Genomic DNA, 22,273 nt, shown 5'->3' with positions numbered 1-22,273 from the left:
CACTAGGAGACAGATTTATCACATGTGTCACTGTATTCAAAGCTTCAACCCAAAACGATCTTGGTAACTTTGCATCTGACAACAAACATCTGACTCTCTCAATCAATGTTCGGTTCATTCTTTCAGCTAACCCATTTAACTGTGGAGTCTTTGGTGGTGTTCTCTGATGTCTGATTCCCTGTCGCAGACAATACTCATGAAACGACCCTGTGTACTCGCCACCATTATCAGTACGAATGCACTTCAACTTCTTCCCAGTTTCCCTTTCAACTGATGCTTGAAACTGTTTAAACACCTCAAAGACTTGATTTTTAGACTTCAAAGTGTAAACCCATAGCTTTCTTGAACAATCATCAATGAAAGTCACAAAGTAAAGTGCACCACCATGTGATCTTACTTTTATCGGACCACAAACATCTGAATGGACCAACTCTAGCAACTCTGATTTCCTATGAGGAGGATGGCTTTTAAATGAAACTCTTTTCTGCTTTCCTGCTAGAAAATGAGCACAATTCTTCAGTGTAGCATTCTTTAAACCCGAAAGTTGATTCTTCTTCGCTAAACAGCTAAGCCCCTTCTCACTCATGTGACTGAGTCGTTTATGCCACAACTCAGTTGAGTTGTCATTCAGTGTCATATTCACCGTCTCTCGAGAAGTCAAAGCTTGCATCAAGTACAAATTTGAGCTCTTCTTTCCTCGAGCCACAACCAAGGAGCCTTTAGTCAGCTTCCACTGCCCTTCACTGAAGGTGTTACAGAATCCCTCATCATCAAGTTTTCCTGCAGAAATCAAATTCAAACAGACATCCGGTGCATGTCTGACATCCTTGAGAGTTAACTTTGTTCCATTGTTACTTACCAAGCTAACATCTCCCATATCAATAACCGAAACCAAACCATCATTACCCATCTTCAATACCCCAAAATCACCAGGAGTATAAGATGTGAAGAATTCCTTCCTCGACGTGACATGAAGTGATGCACCAGTATCAATCACCCAACTAGTCTCGTCGCATGCTAGGTTGACCAAATTCTCATCACAAATAACTAACAGATCTTCACGAGTAACAGTAGCAACACGCTCGAATTTTTCATCGTCATTCCGATCGTGTTTATCACCACCACCTTTGTTCTCTTTCTTCCACTTGAAGCAATATTTCTTGATATGACCTTTCTTACCACAATGATGACACTCAAGATTCTTGTATCTCGATCTTGACTTGCTTTGGCTTTTATCTCTACCCTTTCCATCTTTGTCTCTGTTTCTCCCCCTGTTCTCGATAACCAACACCTCGGACTGTGATGTAGAGCCCTGAGATCTTCTTCTAACCTCTTCATTCAACACACCACTCTTAGCCAAATCCAAAGTAATAATACCCTGTAGGGCAGAATTAATGAGTGAGACTCGAAAGGTCTCCCAAGAGTCTGGTAGAGTAGCAAGCAACCAAAGTCCTAAAATCTCGTCATCAAATTTGACACCCATACCAAGCAACTGATTCATCACACTCTGAAATTCACTAACATGGTCAGCTATAGACATTCCTTCTTTATATTTCAGCGCCATCATTTTCTTCAGCAAAAATAACTTGTTATTGCCCGACCTCGAAGCATACAAGCTTTCAAGCTTCTCCCACAATGTTCGAGCATGTGTCTCTTGATCAATGTGGTTGTAAACATTTTCTTCAACAAATTGCCGAATAAAGCCACACACTTGTTGGTGCTCAAATTCCCATTCTTCATCATTTTTCGAATCGGGTTTTTGAGTAGTAAAGACCGGAAGATGCAAAGCCTTCACAAACAACAAGTCCTTCATTTTATTCCGCCAAAGTTGATAATTTGTGCCATTCAACATAATCATCTTGCTCATATTAATTTCCATAATTATCTGACACAATAACCAAGCTCTGACACCAGTTTGTTGGGAAGAAACCGAACAACCGAAACAAAGCGAAAGCACAACCGGTGTTCTTTCTCTCCTTATAACTCCTGTCAAAAATTATGGCAAGCACAATAGCACAAGATATGTTCTCTAGCAACCTTAATCAACCACAAATCAACTAATGCAACCACAACAAAAATAAATAGAGACACCGATATTTTTACGTGGAAAATCCCTCTAAATTAGGGGTAAAAACCACGGGACTTTAGAGTCCGATAAAGAGCTCCACTATCATCAAATGTTCGGCTACAAGATCACAATATCAAGCCTACAACAAGCATTCAACTCCGACAAGGCTAACAACATGTAATCTTTAGCAAAAGAGAGAAAAATGAGAGAACATCACCAAAAAATGCAGCTGCTGAAAAATGGGTATTTCCGACGCTAAAAGACTCGGATGAAAAATCCGACCGTACAAAGTCGACACCTTATCGCCTAGCTGCTGTCCAAAAATCAGCTCAATCGAACCACGGATGGACCTTCGATCGAGGAGTTGATCGCTGCTGCACCAAGCTTCAATCTCACTCTCTGTTTTTCTCTCTGGATGTAATTGAGAATTTTGCTCTCAATTAAGAATGCTGCCCACTCCCACGTTAAAAGGCCAAAAAATTAACTTTTGACAAAACCAAAAAGAAGGCAAAACATTGTGGCAGAAAATATGGATTTTTCCCACATAGTGGGACCCATACCCAACATCATCCACTTTGAAGCTGGTAGTTGGCTGGTTGCCATCTTCCAACATATAAAATATTTTAAATATAATTGTTTACCAACATACCATAAATATTACAATAATTGTCGCCAGACCACTACTTTCCCCTTTGGTGGTCCTCGGCCTCACGCTGTTAATTTTGTTTTCATAAGTAATAATTTAATATTGTATTTATTGCATTCCAGAAGTTGTCGATATTTAAACATTTTAGAAATAATTCTAGTAAAATAGTTGTATACTACTAATGAAACTGGATTCAATTACTTTTTAATTTTCAATATATTTTATTTCAAATTTAAAAAATTTAATTATAGCAATTAATGAAAACTATAAATATTCTAATGAAATATCCTCAAACTTTAAATTGTTTGTAAAAAGCACATATATAGTTATTAGTTTTTTTTTTTTTTAAGAAAGGTTACTACGTTGGTTTCATATGAATAGATTATTAGTGAAGTATATACACAAGCCTATATGAACCAAAAAGAAAAAGGGGAGAGAACATATTGAATCAATTTATACTTCAAGTTCTAACATATTAGTTTATAGAGAAAGGTCAACCTTAAAATGAATAAGGTTATAAGTTTTGTTTTATCGTTGTTATATCATATATGTTATTTTTTACAGAGTTATCACGTCATAAAATTATTTAATAAGAACTTTAAATTTATTATATTTTAATTTTTTTTTTATCTTTCATATTTGTTTTATAGTTTATATTTGTGGTTTGGAGTTGGCTTTCTCAACTCAATAATCTTGTTTCCAAAGCTCAAATATGAATCCTCTTCTTAAAAGTGTAATATAATTTATTACTGTCAATTTAATATGGTTAGTGTTGGATTATAGATGTAATGCGCATAATAAGTAATAATTGCGTTTTATACTAAGGCACGTTGTATTATTAGGGAGAGAAATCAAATTCAATTTGTAAAAGTAAGATTATTGAGAAAGGTAACCATTAAATCTGATAAAATTAAATCTCATGGATCATAACATGTAAAATATCAATTGAATATGTGGGGTACTCAATTAACTAATTCTGGTTTTGATGCTGACATTTTTTATCTCCTGTCATAAGAAAAGAAACTCGTTTATGTAAAAATCTCTTGGTACGTAGATTCTGTTCCATATAAAAATTATTATGTTTTTAGCAACTACCAATAGGTTGTTGGAAATTTTGTGTTGGATGTTTCGGCTCCTATATAATCATAAATAGTGAAGCTACTTTAAACATCTAAACAAGAAAATTTGAGAGAAATGGGGGTGGTGAGAGTGCAAGAGATTGCTAATTTCTCGAAAGAAACAATCCCGGAAGAGTTCATTAGGACAACGTACGAGCAGCCAGCACTGACTACGGTTCAGGGGACGGTGCTAGAGGTCCCGGTTATCGATCTAAGCGACCCCGATGAAGAGAAGGTTGTCCGAGCCATTGTGGATGCGAGCAGTAATTGGGGAATGTTCCAAGTTGTGAATCATGGCATTCCCCGTGAAACCGTAGGGAAGCTGAAAGAGGTCGGAAAGGCTTTCTTCGAGCTCCCACCACATGAAAAGGAAGCTTACGCCAAGTCCCCAGGATTTCAATCCATTGAAGGCTATGGAACGAAGCTTCAAAGAGAAGTTGAAGGGAAGAAAGCTTGGGTTGATCATCTCTTCCATAAGATCTGGCCTCCTTCTGAAATTAACTATCAATTTTGGCCTAAAAACCCACCTTCTTACAGGTCTCGAATCCACATTTTTCCTTCACATATATGCGTGGACTAACCTATATAATATATTGATTTCATGGGATGTTTCCATTTATGTATGATTTTCTTTGGATAATGGCAGAAAGAATAACGAGGAATACGCAAAGCACATGCATGGGGTGGTCAACAAGCTGTTTAGATGTCTGTCATTAGGGTTAGGGCTGGAAGGGAATGAGATGAAGGAGGCTATGGGTGGCGACAGCATGGTTTACCTTCTTAAGATCAACTACTATCCGCAGTGCCCTCGGCCGGACCTGGCGCTCGGCGTGCCGGCTCACACCGACATGTCTGCCATCACCATATTGGTGCCTAATGATGTCCAGGGCCTCCAAGCTTGTAAAGATGACCATTGGTATGATGTTGAATACATTCCTAATGCACTCATTGTTCACATTGGAGACCAAGTCGAGGTATGTTACAAAAAATTGTGTACTTAAATTTTAAGTAATTTCTATAACACTAAAATATATATTTTAATATCAACTTGAATATACTTATTGCAGGGGCGAAGCTAAAACAATTTTTTAGAGATTAAATAAAATTTTAATTTTTTATAGTATATATCTTTACAATTTTTAAATAATTAAATTGAATTTTTTAATTTTAGGAAGCCCCAACCTGCGAACCCTTAGATTAGCCTATGCTAGTGTCCACCTTAAACAAAAATAAATTAGCTTTTATAGATAAAAATATATCATATGACTTAAAAAACTGTATAGTATTGTGGGGAAAATCACCAAAATTATCCCATTAATTTATCTATTATTAACGTACTTTTACAGATTGTGAGCAACGGAAAATACAAGAGTGTGCTTCATAGGGCCAAAGTGAATAAAGAGAAGACAAGAATTTCATGGCCAGTGTTTGTGGAGCCACCATCGGACTTAGAAGTAGGGCCTCATCCTAAGCTCGTTAATGAAGCAAACCCACCTAAATTCGAATCCAAAAAGTACTCTCAGTACTGTTTCTGCAAGCTCAACAAGACTCCCAAATAAGCTGTTTCTTTACCATAAATAAAATTACAGCTTAAGCTAAGCAAGCTTCCATGGCCAGCTCTGCAGTGAGAATAAGAATTACCGTATCTAGGAATATGTGTGTGAAGCTTTATGTACCGTTTCAAGTTCCATCCTTCTTCTTCTGTTCATTGCTGTACCATCTTCAATGATTATTAGGTTATCATTCAAATGACCCATGGTTTCCATCATTTCTGAAAACCTGCAAACAGTAAAAGACTAACGAAATAGTCTCACAAGACTTGTTTATAATCAGCATGATTAAGGCAAATTAAGTTACAAACTCTTTATTATGAATATGCGGATACGATCTTTATGCTTTAAATAGATGGTTTTTTTTAAAAAAAATTCAAAGACACGCGCATATTCAATGATTTAATTAAATCAATTGAAATTTAATATTTTTAGTGATTCATAATCTAAAATAAAAATAATTTGATTGAATTTATCTATAGAAAAGTGTAAAAATGAAAAGCAGATAAGAGTTATTTATGGCTTAATAGAGGATATTTTTAATTAATTCAATTGTATTTTATTTATTTTAGCAATACATTATCTTATAAAGACTTGACATTTAAATTTTTATTGTGTTAAAAAATTAAAGATAAAATGTAGAATAATCTAAAATTTATATTTATTAAACAATTTAATTATATTTATTAAGTTTAAGTAAAATTCACAAGTACTCTCACATTGACATTTAAATTTTCTTGGTCTAAATAATCTTTAAATTTAATAATTATTTTCGCATTAAGAAATAAAAGCAATCTATTAAAAACAGGGGGGAGCGGGTGATCAATAGTGAATGGCCAAGGGATGTCAAGTGGTGCAAAGTGGAAGATCATTTATGAAGTATTTCTTAAGATATTTCTGGTAAATCCTAATATCACATTTTCAATAATTATTATTATATAGATAACTGTTGGTAGGTAAATTGAATGGTGGAAACGGCCTGTTCGGTTTAAATTAAAGGGTGGTTAATTGATGGGTCGCCGTGGTTTCTATCATCTGTTTTGTTGGGCACTTTATTTTTCTCCGTATAACGTTTCACATTAATAAGCCCTAACAACAGTTAACTTCAATGCTTGTTTTCCATTTTGATTTGCTTAGACAAAAATATTATGCTCGAAAAGCACGTTTAAACAAAAATTAAGTCCGTTTAAAATATGAGTCAAGCTCCCACTTGAACATTTAAAATTCGGGTTAGCCTATTTTAAATATATAATACTTTATATTATGTTTTTTTATATATATTATATATTTTATAACATTAAAAAAATAAATTTATGCTAAATATACAATCTTACTCTAATGTAAACGTTAAAACAATTTTAAGATGACTATATAAAATTATTAAATATTAAATTAAAATAATATAATTTTTAAAAAAATTAATATGAACGGGCTTAAAATGACTTTAGGTCAGTTTTTTACAAATATGAATAAATTTGGATAAAATTTTAAACTCGTATTTCAAACCAAATTGAACTTAAATAAATATAAAATGTGTTAATATTATACTTAGATCTGGCCTAGTCCATACTCATAATCACATCTAATTATCAATCCTTCGTGGTTAAATAGTGGCAAAAAGAAATTTTGTATTCTTGGCCATGGGTTTGGGTTAAACAGTGTTGTTCCAAGAGCCATGGCCCCTTCCATTCTTGGCCAAGGGTCGGATATGGCCAAGTTGTTCCATCCATTAATAATCTAATATTATTTATTGTATTCTAGAAGTTGTTCCATCTTTGATAGTTAACAAATTTAGAAATAATTCTAGCAAAATGATTGTATTTTACAAAGCCATATATAAAGAAACCAGCAAAAATGAAAATTAGAAAATTAAATTTGAAATCAAGGATTTAACAATGAAATTAAGAAATTAAGCAAAAAAAAAAGTTAAAATTCAGTGTAAACTTTTAAAACGTAGAAAAGTTAAAATTCAGTTTAAAATTTAAAAGAGTAGAAAAGTTAGGGGTTAAAAATATAAGTACTAGAATAAATGAAGAGGTTCACTTGCATTAATATAAAATTAAAATAGTTTTACTATTTTTATTTTTTTTATAATTAATATTTTAACAATTCAACTATTAAATTTATGGATAGAATAATACTTAATAAAGATATCAAATTAATATTTAAAATAAAAACTTAAAAGAACCAATAAGGTTGCAACTATCCCCACTTTGGAGTCTAAATTTTTTTAAAGACCTAAACTTGACAATTGTTCCTATATTAGGGTTTGAACTTTTTTTGTCCAAATTTGTACTTGATATTTTATTTAAAACCCTAAAGTTCAGGCCTTAATGTAAAAACAGTTATCAAGTTTAAGCCTAATATGAGAACAATTATCAAGTTTAGGAATTAATTTGAATAAAAAAGATTTAAACCCCAATGTGGGAATAGTTGCCTAGTTTAGGCTTCAATGTGATAAGAATTGCCAAGTTTAGGGCCTAATTTAAACAAAAAAATCAGCTACAATGAGAGAATAATTGTCAAGTTAGAAGCTAAATGCTTATTTAACCCTAAAAAGAATAAAAGAAAGCAAAAAATTTAAGATTAGGGTTAAATCAATATTTGGAAATTGAACTTTGCAATACTTCTAACATTGGGGCTGAACTCTTTTCTTTTTTTTTTCTTAAATTTGGTAATCGTTCTCACATTGGGGACTGAACTATGCAAATGTTCTCACATTTGGGCTTTGAACTTTTTTTTGACGAAATTAATCATTGAACTTGACAATTGTTTCTATATTAAGACTTGAACTTCAAGGTTTTCAAAGAAATATTTACAGACTAGCTTGGGAAAAAAAATTCAAGACCCAACGTGGGAATAATTACCCAGTTCATGAGCTAATTTAGACAAAAAAAATTTAAACCTCAATATAAAATAATTATCGAATTGAAGGTCTAATTTGAAAAAAAAAATTACTAAATTCAAAATCCAAAAATGATTTAAACCTTAAGATTAAGAGGGTATACTAAATCTTGTGACAGTACATGTAATCTCCGCCAATCAAACAGCAACCTCTCAAAATGTTATAAAGCAAGATAAGGATTATATGGTCCTCAATCCTCATCCTTTTCAAAAGGAAACACGTCAGTTGAGCCCTTCAACATGCCCTTTTTAAGATTCTCATAACACAATGCTGCTAACAACAAGTGGAGACCCGCAAATCTCATGAGTGTCTTTCTTTCCCTCTCCAATGTACCTTCCATAACAACCAAAAAACCCACAATATGCCAATACATTTTATCCTATGTTACTCTAGCGTATGTGTCCCATGACATGTATGTTTAATTTTTCTTTTTTTTTAATTTAAAAATAAATAATTAGATGAAATAATAAATTAATTATTTTTAGGGTAAACTACACTCATGGTCACTTTTGTTTACCTTAGGTTACTTTTTAGTCACTTATGTTTGAAATGTTACGTTTTAGTCATTTACGTTATCATGTTGTAACATTTTAGTCACTGAGCCATTAATCGTCGTTAATGGTGTAACAGTAAGCTGACGTGGCATGTTAAATAATCATTTCAAACAAAATTTTAGGTTAAATTATACAATTGATCCCATATTTTTTTTCGTTTTAAGTAATTTAATTTTTTTTCTTTTATGTTCTTTAAACTTTTCTCTTTTTTCCATTCTCTTTTGTTTCTCCCTCTGTTCTCATATCTTTCTCATTTCTTTTAACATATTAGGAAGTCGAATTGACAATAAAAAAAGAAGTAGGAAGTCGACCGCCATTATTTGCCTATAACCAAAACCCTATAACCAAAACCCATAAACCCATACCATGCTTCTTTCTTCACTACCAATTCGACTTCCTGGTATGTTAAAAGAAATAAAGAAGGTAGGAAAATAGAGGGAGAAGCAGAAGAGAATGGAAAAGAAAGAAAAGAAAGAAAGTTAAAAGAACATAAAAGAATTAAATTGCTCAAAACAAAAAATTATGGAAACTAATTGTATAATTTAACCTAAAGTTTTTGTTTGAAATGATAATTTAACGTGTCATGTTAGCTTACTATTACACCATTAACGACAATTAATGGTTCAGTGACTAAAATGTTACAACACAATAACGTAAATGACTAAAACGTAACATTTCAAACATAAGTGACTGAAATGTAACCTAAAGTAAACAAAAGTGACTATAAATATAGTTTACCCTTATTTTTATTGTTAAAAATTAGTGCGGATACAAAAGGGTTAGACGTCACCTATGTTTACTAGTTTAGCAAAAGGATATATTTACTTTTTGCTCTTTACTTGCATAAATATTATATATTTCAAGCATCAAACAGTAAAAACTAAAAGCAATCGATAGTCAATAACAGCGAACATGAAAAACAAAGAAATTTACTTCAAGGAAGACAAATGATTGCCCATTCATACTGTAAATGCAAAGACTAAGAATAGAGGATTAAAGAAAGAAGAATCGATAAGAATTAAGAGAATGACAACAATTACAACACATTATACAAAACAATGGACTTTTTTTTTTTTAACGATGTTACCAGATCACTCGGAATCGGGAAAAGTAAGCGTGATCGGAAAGAATGGACAACTCTCCGGTTTCTTCTTCTTTTGCTGATAAACCCCTTTCCAAAACACCGTAAAAGAAAAACTTATACTCACAAAATATTATAGGAAATGTCCGGTTTTGTTTTCTGAATTATTTGTTAGGGCAATCCCTTGCAAAATGGCCTTCATCTCCACAATTAAAACATCGTCCCCCAGCTCCTCGTCCATCACCGCTATCGCCACCGTATCTTCTATTTCCACCACCATCTCCACGGCCGCTACTATATCTCGTACTTCCACTTCCACTACCTTGATAACAATCCCTGGCTATATGCCCCGTCCTCCCACAATTATAACAAGCGCCACTACCTCCGCCACCGCCACCGCCACCGCCACCACCATAACCTCCTCTCCTGTAACCACCACCACCTCTACCTCTGCCGCCAAAATATCCTCCTCTTCCACCTCCACGGGAAGGACGGCGAGGTCGAGGCATAGGAGTTACATCAACGGCCTTAGCTCGGCCATCTTCACCGACATCGATGGAGAACTCGACGGGTTGGTTATCGGAGAGGGTACGAAAGCCTTGGGAAAGAATAGAGGTTTGGTGGACGAAAAGGTCGTCGCCTCCGTCGTCGGGAGCTATGAAACCGAAACATTTCTGGGCGCTGAACCATTTGACCGTGCCAGTGGATCTCTGGGTGCTGGTCGCCTCAGCCATTGCCTTCGAGAAGGTTCTAGAAAATTCCTAAAGTAAATAAGTTTCTCCACCGGGGCCTTTTTTTTTTCTTCTTTTCTTCTGTGTGGATTTATTGGCTGCGCCAATAATATTGGGGGCGGGCTATTTTCGTGTTTGATGCGGGATAAAAATCGGAGGGTAGAAAGAGGAATTGGATTGGATCTGAGGGTTTGGAAATTTGGTGGTTTATCCGTTTGGAGTGTTTGACTGGTGTCGCTTAATTGTGAATGGATTAGCTTTGGCCTTTTTCTCCTCTGTTTGAAATACTTATATGTGACTGAAAATGAAAATACTATACAAGAATACATACAGAAGACCTTATCAGTTTTAAAATAAAGTAGCTTTAAATATTTCTAAATTTAATAATACAATTTATTTTAATATTATTATCAAATACACTGTGAGCAATTTTTAAAAAAAATATTTGGAAAAATATTCATTTAAAATATAAATTAAACTCAAGACTCTTTTCAAATTTATAGTTTCTTTGTTTTATATTTATATATATAATTTTATTTATATAAAATAAAAAAATATCATATATTTTAATATAAATATTTAAAATATTTATTAACTTGTTCATTTTTTCATCATTAAATTGAAATAGAATATATATTATTATACCTTCTTCCAGGCTAAACACGTGGCACTCCCAAAAAGCATCAAATGGATGTCTCAAGACAATCCTTCACCTCCCATCCGTCAAGATGTCCTCAACTGCTATGAGACTCCCTGTTGATAGAAGATAACATCCCCTTTCATTGGATTATCAGCTCACCACATTCTCGCTTTTCAGTGTGAACATGCCTCTCAATGTGAACACTCTCTTCAGGGTCCCACTTAAACATAATGACCTCGTATTCTCTCAAAATGCATAACATAATAAGCCCCACTGTACATGTCTTTTATTTACAGTATAATGGTAACCACCTTGCCACATCACCAGTACAGGATAAGAGGATCTCTCCCTCCCAAATGATGAGAAAAAGATCTTCTTCCCCTAAGCAATCCTTGAGCACTTATTCTCGGCAAGTAACTTCTTTAACCTTCACGGTCTCCTCCTTCTTTTTATTTTCTTTCTTTGACTCTTCACTTGTTAAGATGAACCGACCTCCATTAGACTACCATAACCTCTTTATTTCCTCTCTTGTTCATCCTAGTATCAACATATATAATGTAAGCAAAAAGATATATAATTACCAGAATAATTATATTTTAAAATTATAAATTTAAAACCTAAATAAGAAATGTCAAAATTTTGATACTAATATTTAGAGCATGTTTGGTTTGGTGTATTGGCATAGATCGGTGGGCCTCACCTAATCCCTCTCTATCCCCGTGTTTGGTTCAATGTATTGGTAATACGGGTGTAATCGGTTACTTTCCTAATCGGTGAAAACCACCGATTTCTATTCCCCCCTTTTGCCCAGATTAGGAACTGCTTCAGCAAACCTTCCCTGTTTTACCCTCCCCCGATCCCCTTTGTTTCTCTTCTGTTCCTTCAAGCTTGCTCCCCCCGTTTCTTTTCTTTTCTTTTTCAGCCGATTTGCTCTCTGTCGATTTGCGTCATCGGTTAGTTTTCCTAACCCGATAGAATTCGAGGTCAACCTTTTCTATTGTTTTTATCTAATCGGTTTCCCCTTTTCTCCTTACAGGTTCTTCTTCATTGTGCCCCTTTTCTCCTAATCGATTTGCGTCATCGGTTAGTTTTCCATAGTTTTTTTGTTTGTATTGCATGCGCGATTGAAATGTGTTTTGTGTTGTTGGTTAGGCTTAAGAAATGCATACTGTTTTTTGTTGATATTGTTATTATGGCTATTGTAGGGAAAATTATGCATGTATGTCTTTATTCATCAGCATAGGACCGACAATCCTTTGAAAACAATAGTCGGATTTTTGTTCTCTCTTCTCTGCTAATCTTGGATTTTTGTTTGTTCTGTTGTAATTTTCGAGTCCTTTTTTGATCTCCAAAACCAGTAGGAGTATTCTCTTTGAAGGTAACTTTTTTTTATCAGTTTTTTGGGTTATATCTCGTTTGGATCTCCATTTTTTCGTGTTTGATTTCATGTTTATTGATCTGGGTATGCTTGATTTTGTTAGTTTTAATGGGTTTTGTTTATTTTTTTTTGCTTAATTCTTGTTTTGATCTAATTGCCTGATGGGAATGTCAATTTTTTAGATTGTTCTCTAATTTCTATTTTATCTTTAACCTGGTAGGTCATGATGGTTCTACCTGCTTGTTAAATCTTTATTCTCCTATTTTAAGTGCAAGGGAATTTAAGAATTTAATTTGTTATTGGTAACTAAGCATTAGAGCTTAAAAGATCTTAGCTTTGAGCAAATTTTCTGAATGGTTGTTGAGTTCGTCTTATTCTGTTTTTTCTTGCTTTCCGGTCGCGTGATTGATTATGTTAATTGCTGCATGGATTGCTTATCAATGGCAGTAATGCTCAAAATAATGTTCAAACTTGCAGTCTTCTGATTATTTGTGTTAATTGTTGATTTTGATTTTTCTACGGATGACAAGATTCGAACAAAGTGTTTAGGGTATTCTCCTAAGAGCGTGAAACAACTGAAAGCATGTGTTTGGAATTTTGTGTGGGTGTGTGTGATAAGTGGTCTTTTGTTATAATATAATCAAAATGATGGATGATTGGTTTAAAGAATGGCTGTTTCTCTTGTTAAAATTCAGTATCATGTGAAGTTGGCAAATCTGTGTCTATATGGAAATGTAACTATTTTTTGTTAGAGGAAGAATGTTGGTTGGTAAGTATGTATATTTGGTTTTGTACTTGATTCCTTTTGAGTGATATAATGCATGGTTTTAGGTGAAATGCAATTTATGAAGAAATACGTTTTAGGCCGAAATTCATATGTTAATCGATAACTTGTATGTTTATATATATATTATGCTGCCAAACTTAGTATGTATAGTTCAATAAATTGCTATTCAAGTTGTATATGTTTGGTTAACTTATGCTTAAGTTAATTAAGGTATTGATATGAGATCATTCGGTATTTGGGAATATAGTATTTATTAAAGAGGAATATTTGAACATACTTGTTTAGAAGATGTATGGGACTATGTGATTTGGATTGGTGTTTATATTTCATAAGCATGTACTCTGTCTTAATAGATAAAATGGTAAAATCGGCTAAATCATGAATTACTAATGACACATATATAAGTATATGTTTTGGTGAATATCATGAAAACACATATTTACTATGGTTTGAGAGTTTTATAATGACCGTATATGTATAAATTAACTTGGATTATGGATTTGAGAAATGGTTAGTGGCACACATTTATATGTGTATGTGCACAAGTTATTAAATAAATAAAAGGTATAATTTTTGGTTCTTTGAAAAGTTCAATATTGTATATGTTATTTTGATCTTAGTTATTTGGTTGTGGGTTATGACTAGTTTTAAAAAGTTATTAATAAGGGTTAAGGGTGTTACATTTTTGCTGAGAGAGTGACCAATTTATACATTTTCAATACTGACAGGGACCAAAAGAGCATTTATTCCAATTTGTTATTCGAATTATTTGAATTGTAAAATTTTAATTTGACTTGAAATCAAAGCTCAAACAGTTTATTTGAGTTAACTTGAAATTTTTGAATAACTTGATTTGATGAAAATCTAATTTTTTTTTTATCTTTTTCGAATGGAATCAGATTTTGCTCGATCTTAAAATCTTGACAAAGTACAATGATATCTTTACTCAAACAACTTTTCATTTTTCAATACATGTTGCAATTAGTGTCTTGTTTGATAAATTTATTTGAAAGTGGAGCTTCCATATTTAAGTTATAATTGTTGATTCAATTATTTATACATTTGATTTTAAAAATTACATCAATAATTAAAATAAGGACTTTAATATTTTATTAAAATAAGGACTAATCAATAATTAAAATAAGGACTTTAATATTTTATTAAAATAAGGACTAATCAATAATTAAAATAAGGACTTTAATATTTTATTAAAATAAGGACTAATCAATAATTAAAATAAGGACTTTAATATTTTATTAAAAATCAAGAAATTTTAATATTTTAATAAATAAATTTAAATTTAAAATGTTATAAAAGTTTTAAAACAAGAGAAAAAAGATTATTAAAGCAAATCCTCATTCTTATAAAAAAAATAATGTTGCTTAGAAAATCTTTTCACATTTAAACCTACCATGTGAAGAAAATCTAATTAAAATTTGGTCTCCAAATTCATATTTATTGAACCCTTTTTTTACTATTTCTAAGGAAAATTATATATAAATTTGTTTTCAAAGTGTTCAATAATGTGAAATCATAAAATGGAGTCGTATGTATGATTTTTCAATTAACATTATTATTAAATAAAGTACTAAAACAAACCCAAACCTTGTTGCTTAACAAAATATTTTTCTCCATCATACCACAAAATTTGTTGCTTTACAAAATAAACAAGTTTTGATACCTTAATTACTATAGTTAATATAATGGAGGGCAATCAGGGATCTAGCTTTGTTGCAACGATATCATTTAGTAGATAATTTTTTGATTCGTGTGTTCTAAAATTGTATTGTTTATTTTTATTTGATAATGTGTAATTGCAACTTCAATTCATTGATAGTGTGTTCTAATTTTAATATGTTGCAGTAATGGCTCGTCTGCCTTTAATTGCACAAAGTGTGAGGCGTAAAAGAATTGGTCTTGCATTGACAATATGGTTGGAAATCTGTAGCATTGCGATTTGGTTCTTATTTAGAATGGGTGTCAGCCTTAGCCTACAGACTTATAGACCAAGGATTAGGTCCTATACCTTAGATTTTTATGCAAAACGGGATTATGTGAAGAGGCTTGTATATGCTAGTGACGAGACTTGTATTGAACAAGTTAGGATGAATAGAACTGCCTTTTTTAAACTATGTGAGATGTTAGAATCGATAGGGGGATTGAAGTCGTCAATGTTCATGCTTGTTGATGAGCAAGTAGCAATGTTTTTACATATCATCTCCCATCACCTGAAAAATCAAGTTATCAAGCATCACTTTAGAAGGTCCGGGGAAACTGTTAGCAGAGCATTTTATAGTGTTTTAAATGCTGTTATACGCTTACAAGATGTCTTATTTAAAAAGTCAGAGCCAATTACAGTCGATTCTTCTAACACAATGTGGAAATGGTTTAAGGTATTATACTGAGTTTTATATATAGTTTGTACAACATTTAGTTGACTTAGATTTAAATTAGTATTCTAACTCAAGGTTTTATATCATGTGATATAGAATTGCTTAGGTTCTCTTGATGGAACCCACATCAAGATTATGGTGCCAACAGTTGATAAACCTAGATATCGAACCCGAAAAGGTGACATGGCAACAAATATGCTAGGTGTTTGTACACCTGAGATGCAATTTGTTTATGTTCTTCCTGGTTGGGAAGGTTCAGTTGCCGATAGACGGGTGCTCCGAGATGCCATTAGTAGAACACTTGGACTAAAAGTTCCTCATGGTAAAGAGTATAGTTAGAGGAATTTGAATTATTTATTAAGATCAAACTTTGTGTGTTGAATTACTCATTTATTAAAAAAATTATTTTATAGGTTGTTATTATCTAGTTGATGCTGGATACACAAATTGTAAGGGATTTCTTGCACCATTTAGAGGACAGCGATATCACTTGAACGAGTGGCGTCAGGGTTATCAGCCAAGTTCTCCGCAAGAGTTTTTTAATATGAAACATGCCTCAGCACGTAATGTCATTGAAAGATGCTTTGGCTTATTAAAACTTAGATGGGGAATACTTAGGAGTCCATCGTTTTATCCTGTAAGGGTGCTCAATAGAATTATTATTGCATGTTGTTTGCTCCATAATTTTATTTGAACCCATATGAGTATTGATCCCATTGAAGCGGAGGTGGGAGAAGGATTACCTACTAATGTGGTGGATGACGATGAACCGAATATAACAAATATTCATCCGTCGGATGCTTGGGCTACTTGGAGGATGGATCTAGCCAACCAAATGTTCGATGAATGGCAAGCATCTAAAAATTAGTTAGGTTTAGGGACAAATTGAGTTACAATTAATTTGTTGATGTTATTTTATGTATCTAGTTTATGAAACTTTGTACTAAACTTTGTGTTATTTCATTCAATTTAGTATTGAGCTTTTGATTCATGATATTGAACTAACGATATAATATTATAAATTGTTCACCTTTTGATTCATGATATTAAAAACAGTAAATAATGTAAATTTGTTCTTTTTTTCTTAAGATAATTATGTCAGGTGTTCCACAATCACATGCTTCTTCTCAAGCTTCTCGAGGAAGCAAAAGAAAATGGATTCCAGAAGAAGATGCAGCCTTGGTTTCTTGCATGGTGGATTTGCACAATGTAGGAACATTTAATGCTGATACCGGATTCAAGGCCGGTTATTTGAACGAGCTAGAAAAATGCTAGAAAAGGCTTTACCAAGAGCAATGTTGAAGGCGAAGCCAAATATTGAATCTCGGATTAGGTGCCTAAAAAAGGAATGGTCAGTCATTTACGATATGCTTAATGGCCAAAACAACAGCGGTTTTGGTTGGGACGAGCATAGGCAGCTCGTTGTTGCTGAAGATGCAGTTTGGGAATCCTATGTAAAGGTAAAATGTATTTCAAGTATTTATTTATTTTTTTACAAAACTTATAACTAATATGATTTCCTCATTTTTTTAGAGTCACAAAAAAGCCTCTCAGTTCAGACATTGTTCTTTCCCTTACTACAACCAGCTTACTGCCATATACGCAAGAGATCGGACGACTAGGAAAGACGCTCAAATAACTGATGATGTTCTTGAAGAAATACATGCTGAGGATGAACGTACTACAGATATGAATGAAGAGAGAAACACATTCTATGATTGCGAAGCCGGCGTCTCTTTAGACGACATGGATGTTTCTGGTACAGATCCGCGAGGAGATAGAGACCAAGGGGGTTCCTCATCTTCAAACAAGAGAAAGAAGAAATCTGATGCTCGTGATAATGTGTATTCTTCATTTGATGAGGCTGCCACTTTGTTGGGGGAAAAAATCCAAGCCGTTGGCGATCAAATCAGTAGGAGTATTGCCTCCGATGTGGTAGTTCAGCAGAGGTCAGAAGAACATCAAAAGATGGAAGAGAAAGCTTCAAATTTATATTCAGCCTTATGGTCAATTGAAGGTTTAACCGAAGATCAGCGGTATGATGCTTTGAGTAAAATTCCCGATCATCCAACTCAAATGATCGTTTTCTTTAGTTTACCTTCTGTTGCCCGATTGGAATGGGTCAGAAGATTTCTTTCTCACCATTAAATATCGATGTTCAAACTTTTTGATGTTGTAAAACTATATAACATATGGATTGTGATGTACAATTTCATTTTAGGTTTAACCTTTTCTTAATATAAGTTAATTATGTTTATGCAGAATATAATTCTCAAGTTATATATTGATTTTAGTAAATTGATATAAGAACATTTTATTAGTAAGAATTTTATGAAATTACATTTAATATTAATTATTTTAAATTGTATAAATTCATATAAGAAAATTTAAAAGCATACAATTTTATGAAATTTAATATTAATTATTAAATTATATGTAATAATTATTATTTTAAATTATGCAAATTCATAAAATATAATTTATTAGTTATAATTATTTTAAATTTTATTAAATAATATATTTTAATTAAAATATATTTAATATTAATTATTTCAAATTTTCATTTATACTATCATATATTATGATTTGAGTAAATTCATATAAGAATATTAATTATCAAGAATTTTATTAAATTATATATTTTAATTATAATATATTTAATAATAATTATGTTAATTTATATTTTACAGTATCATATATTATGATTTGAGTAAATTCATATAAGAATATTAATTATTAAGAATTTTATTAAATTATATATTTTAATTATAATATATTTAATAATAATTATGTTTAAATATGATTAAAATATTTATTATTGATAATAATAATCTTAAGCAAATTTAAATAACAATAACAATATTTAATATAAATTTCTGCTAATAACAATACTTTTATATTAATTATTAACAATATTTATTATATATTAAATAACAATAACAATATTTAACAATAACAATATTTAATAATTTACCAAAACAAATTTCTGCTAATTATTAAGAATTTTATTAAATTATATATTTTAATTAAAATATATTTAATAATAATTATGTTTAAATATGATTAAAATATTTATTATTGATAATAATAATCTTATTAAAATTTAAATAACAATAACAATAATCATTTACCAAAACAAATTTATGCTAAGGGTATTCTAGTCATTTTAGTTTTTTTTCCATTATGCTATTACACCTCTATTCTATTCAACCAAACACAAGATTACTATTACGCCTCTATTCCATTACATTCAACCAAACAGTTGATTTGCTATTACACCTCTAATCCAATACACCTCTAATCCAATATAGCGAACCAAACGCACTCTTAGAGTTCGAAAATGGTTTCATGTTTGGTTTATTTAGGCCTCCACCGTCTTAAGTTGATCCAAAACATTAGATGTGGATCATGTGTGAATCAGTCCAAGCCTGTGAACATTGTTGCATATATTTAAAGGAACCTTATAGTAATGTATGTGTTGAAACAAGTTTTAAGTTTTGAGGTAGCAGAAGCAGAATATTGTCAGAAAATATTAATCCAATAAAGCAACAAAAAAGAGAAGGTAGGGTGGCAATTATTATCATAAAATAAGATGGGAACCTGAATAAACTTGCGGAAAAGGATTAGGGAAAGAATCACGTTAGCCTACCTTCTATGGAAAAGCCTCCCTATGACCGGTTAATGCCTTTTCAACTTCAACTCTTCCTACTTACTACGTTACCTTTGCACGTATTCTTCATCCCCCATTTTGCTTTAAATGTCTCTCTCTCTATACATACCTACTGCAAATTCCTCAAACAGATAAAACCACCAAATGGATCAGCTTTTACCTCTTTTGTTCATACTGCTCATGCTTTCATCAGGTATTCATAAATTCTCTTCCATATTCTTTATAATAATGTAACAGTGTATCCACACATAGCTTTATTCCATTTAAATAGCGATTCTAAGTTCTTTCCGATATTTTCTATTTCTTGGACTTTGGCAGGGGCAAAAGTGTATGAATGTGCAAGAACCTTCACCATTATAAACAATTGCAAGGATACTATCTGGCCTGGAATTATCCCTGGTGAAAGCTTTAATGGTGGAGGTCTTGAATTAAAATCACACCAATCTATCGTCTTTGACGCCCCGGTTGGCTGGAGTGGCCGCATATGGGGTCGAACTGGTTGCAAGTTCGACGACAATGGAAATGGTCCATGCCAAACAGGGGACTGTGGCCAAACCCTTAAGTGCGGAGTTGCCGGCAAAACCCCGGTATCACTCGCTGAGTTTACACTTGCCACTCTTGATTTTTACGATGTTAGCCTCGTTGACGGATTCAATCTGCCACTATCCGTTACACCGATAAACGGTAAGGGAAATTGTTCCACTGCTGGATGTAACTCTGACGTCAGGCATACTTGCCCTTCCGAACTCGCTGTCAAGGCCAAAGGGAAGGTTATAGCTTGCCGAAGCGCATGCGACGTGTTTGACACCGACGAATATTGTTGCCGAGGGACATATGGAAACCCTTCAACTTGTCGACCTACATATTATTCCAACATTTTCAAGTCTGCATGCCCTACTTCCTATAGTTATGCATATGATGATCCTACTAGTATTTTCACTTGTTCTGGTGCAGATTATGTCATCACCTTCTGCTCAACCAGGTTCGTATCTTTTCCCGATTAAATATCGATCTCAAACCGAGTTAAGCTTCAAGTTCAGAAATCGAAACTGTCCTATTTTGGAACTAATAATGAAAGCAACCCATTTTACAATCTCCTTTTAATTGGTGATTTTTGAATTGAAAACTTTTTGTCTGATGTTTCGATTAAATCCAGGAATCAACCAGTATGCACATATCATGATCACAAGCTTGTTTGCAAGAACAAAGCAAATGGTTTAAACCCATCGGTAGGAAGATGGTGGGCAACTCTACTTGCACCACTCTTGATGGCTAATCTCAGGTTCCTTTTATAAGGAAAAAATCATTCTTTGTTTTAGAAATAGGACCATCTTTTTTTCTCTCCAACATGGCAAAGCATGTATGGTTGTATCCTGATTTTTCTTTTCATTTGAATATTAATTCATTTCAAGTCTCTTATTGTAAATATGAGATCATTTTTACTCTCTTAGAACAAAAATTAAATACCTGCTATATTCAAAAAAAAAAATAGCTGCAATGTTTAATTTCGGCATATATAATTATGCTTCACTAAGAATTCTCTAATGCTGTGGAGATGTTCATTATAAGTTCTGACAGTAATGCCCATACCAATAATACTCATACCAATCAAATCTATATCCTCTTACGTTAACAATAATATCCGTACCAATCGAGTTAAGATTTAATCGGTATAGTACATCTCAAAGTTAAATTACTATAATATTAAAATAGAAATATTTAAGACTTTTAGGTTATAATAAATACCTACCTCTCAAAATAATCATACACTTAAAATATTATTTTATTTTTCTTTTAAAGTATATATCTAAAATTGTTATTATTTTAATTTATATTTATATTTATATAATATATATTAAAATTTATTAATTTTCACCACAAAGTAGGTGTGATAAATTATAATGTTATATAATATTTTTATATCATTTTAGTCATATTAGCCTTCGTCTACATTACTGCTAGTTACGTGAATTAAACTTAGGTTAGGATGGAGAAAAGAACAAAAATAATAATTTGAATGATGGGGTTTAGGGTTCCATTTTTTTTAATTAAATTTGGTTCAATTAAATATATATATATATATTTTTCAATTTTGGATTCGTTGGTGAAAAAGGTGTGACTATTGAAAATTTATTTTTATTTAATTTTTAGTTTTAATATAACGAAGTTAAGTATTCTATTTTTTAGCTTATTTTATTTCTAATTTAGTTTAGAAAACTTTAAAATATTATATAAATTTTTTAATGATGAACCAATTTAAACCAATTTGGCCCTAATCACTTTTACTTTTTGTCTTTTTTAAAAAAAAATTATAATAATAGGGTAAAGCCCGAACAATAAACGTGACTCAAACTCAGACAACACCTGAGGTGATGAACACCCTTGACTATCAAACCATCACATAGGCTTACTTTTGTCTCTTATTTTATCTTTACGGGTTATTGTTTTATGTATAAAAATACATATGATTTTTTTTAAATAATTAACCATAAGGTTTGTTTGAAATTCAACCAATTTATTCTAATTTTTTAAGAACCAACGTATTTTATGTTCTATAGAGACTAAATTTTCGAGTTCGTGGGTGTCCATTTTATTAATATTGTTTTTAAAATTCAAACTTAACTTCTCTCAATAATATTAGAATATAACTTACTATTACTGTAATGGCCCAAATTTGAGGTTATCGGAATAGTGGTTTCGGGACCACAAATCCGATGAGAAAAAATTTATTTTTCTTATATTTTTATGGTCT

At 32.1% G+C, this 22,273-nt stretch overlaps 3 protein-coding genes across 3 annotated transcripts; 2 read left to right on the top strand and 1 right to left on the bottom strand.

The window, feature by feature from the left end:
• Positions 1-3,012: 3,012 nt before the first annotated feature.
• LOC107904987 (flavonol synthase/flavanone 3-hydroxylase) lies at positions 3,013-5,584 on the top strand. Its single transcript, XM_016831530.2, has 3 exons — positions 3,013-4,369; positions 4,479-4,806; positions 5,179-5,584. Exons 1-3 carry the CDS (start codon positions 3,909-3,911, stop codon positions 5,389-5,391), a joined length of 1,002 nt encoding a protein of 333 aa, XP_016687019.1. The 5' UTR covers positions 3,013-3,908; the 3' UTR covers positions 5,392-5,584.
• Positions 5,585-9,754: 4,170 nt separating this feature from the next.
• On the bottom strand, positions 9,755-10,942 carry LOC107904986 (cold shock protein 2). Its single transcript, XM_016831529.2, has one exon. It carries the CDS (start codon positions 10,654-10,656, stop codon positions 10,087-10,089), a length of 570 nt encoding a protein of 189 aa, XP_016687018.2. The 5' UTR covers positions 10,657-10,942; the 3' UTR covers positions 9,755-10,086.
• Positions 10,943-19,634: 8,692 nt separating this feature from the next.
• LOC121217844 (pathogenesis-related thaumatin-like protein 3.5) lies at positions 19,635-20,986 on the top strand. The gene is made up of 3 exons (XM_041094312.1): positions 19,635-19,714; positions 19,840-20,503; positions 20,678-20,986. Exons 1-3 carry the CDS (start codon positions 19,666-19,668, stop codon positions 20,814-20,816), a joined length of 852 nt encoding a protein of 283 aa, XP_040950246.1. The 5' UTR covers positions 19,635-19,665; the 3' UTR covers positions 20,817-20,986.
• The last annotated feature ends 1,287 nt before the right edge of the window (positions 20,987-22,273 follow it).

Source organism: Gossypium hirsutum, chromosome D05, assembly GCF_007990345.1.
Source record: "Gossypium hirsutum isolate 1008001.06 chromosome D05, Gossypium_hirsutum_v2.1, whole genome shotgun sequence".
Taxonomy (NCBI): domain Eukaryota; kingdom Viridiplantae; phylum Streptophyta; class Magnoliopsida; order Malvales; family Malvaceae; genus Gossypium; species Gossypium hirsutum.
Note: the sequence above shows the minus strand (reverse complement) of the source record. Positions and strands in the feature narration are given on the sequence as shown.

What these genes read in the sequence shown, in the direction of transcription:
- LOC107904987 (XM_016831530.2), top strand. Translation starts at nt 3,909, where the DNA reads ATGGGGGTGGTGAGAGTGCAAGAGATTGCTAATTTCTCGAAAGAAACA. An exon ending in AAAAACCCACCTTCTTACAG is followed by an intron (nt 4,370 to 4,478) that starts GTCTCGAATCCA and finishes GGATAATGGCAG; the next exon opens with AAAGAATAACGAGGAATACG. An exon ending in ACATTGGAGACCAAGTCGAG is followed by an intron (nt 4,807 to 5,178) that starts GTATGTTACAAA and finishes GTACTTTTACAG; the next exon opens with ATTGTGAGCAACGGAAAATA.
- LOC107904986 (XM_016831529.2), bottom strand. Translation starts at nt 10,656, where the DNA reads ATGGCTGAGGCGACCAGCACCCAGAGATCCACTGGCACGGTCAAATGG.
- LOC121217844 (XM_041094312.1), top strand. Translation starts at nt 19,666, where the DNA reads ATGGATCAGCTTTTACCTCTTTTGTTCATACTGCTCATGCTTTCATCA. An exon ending in ACTGCTCATGCTTTCATCAG is followed by an intron (nt 19,715 to 19,839) that starts GTATTCATAAAT and finishes GGACTTTGGCAG; the next exon opens with GGGCAAAAGTGTATGAATGT. An exon ending in ATCACCTTCTGCTCAACCAG is followed by an intron (nt 20,504 to 20,677) that starts GTTCGTATCTTT and finishes GATTAAATCCAG; the next exon opens with GAATCAACCAGTATGCACAT.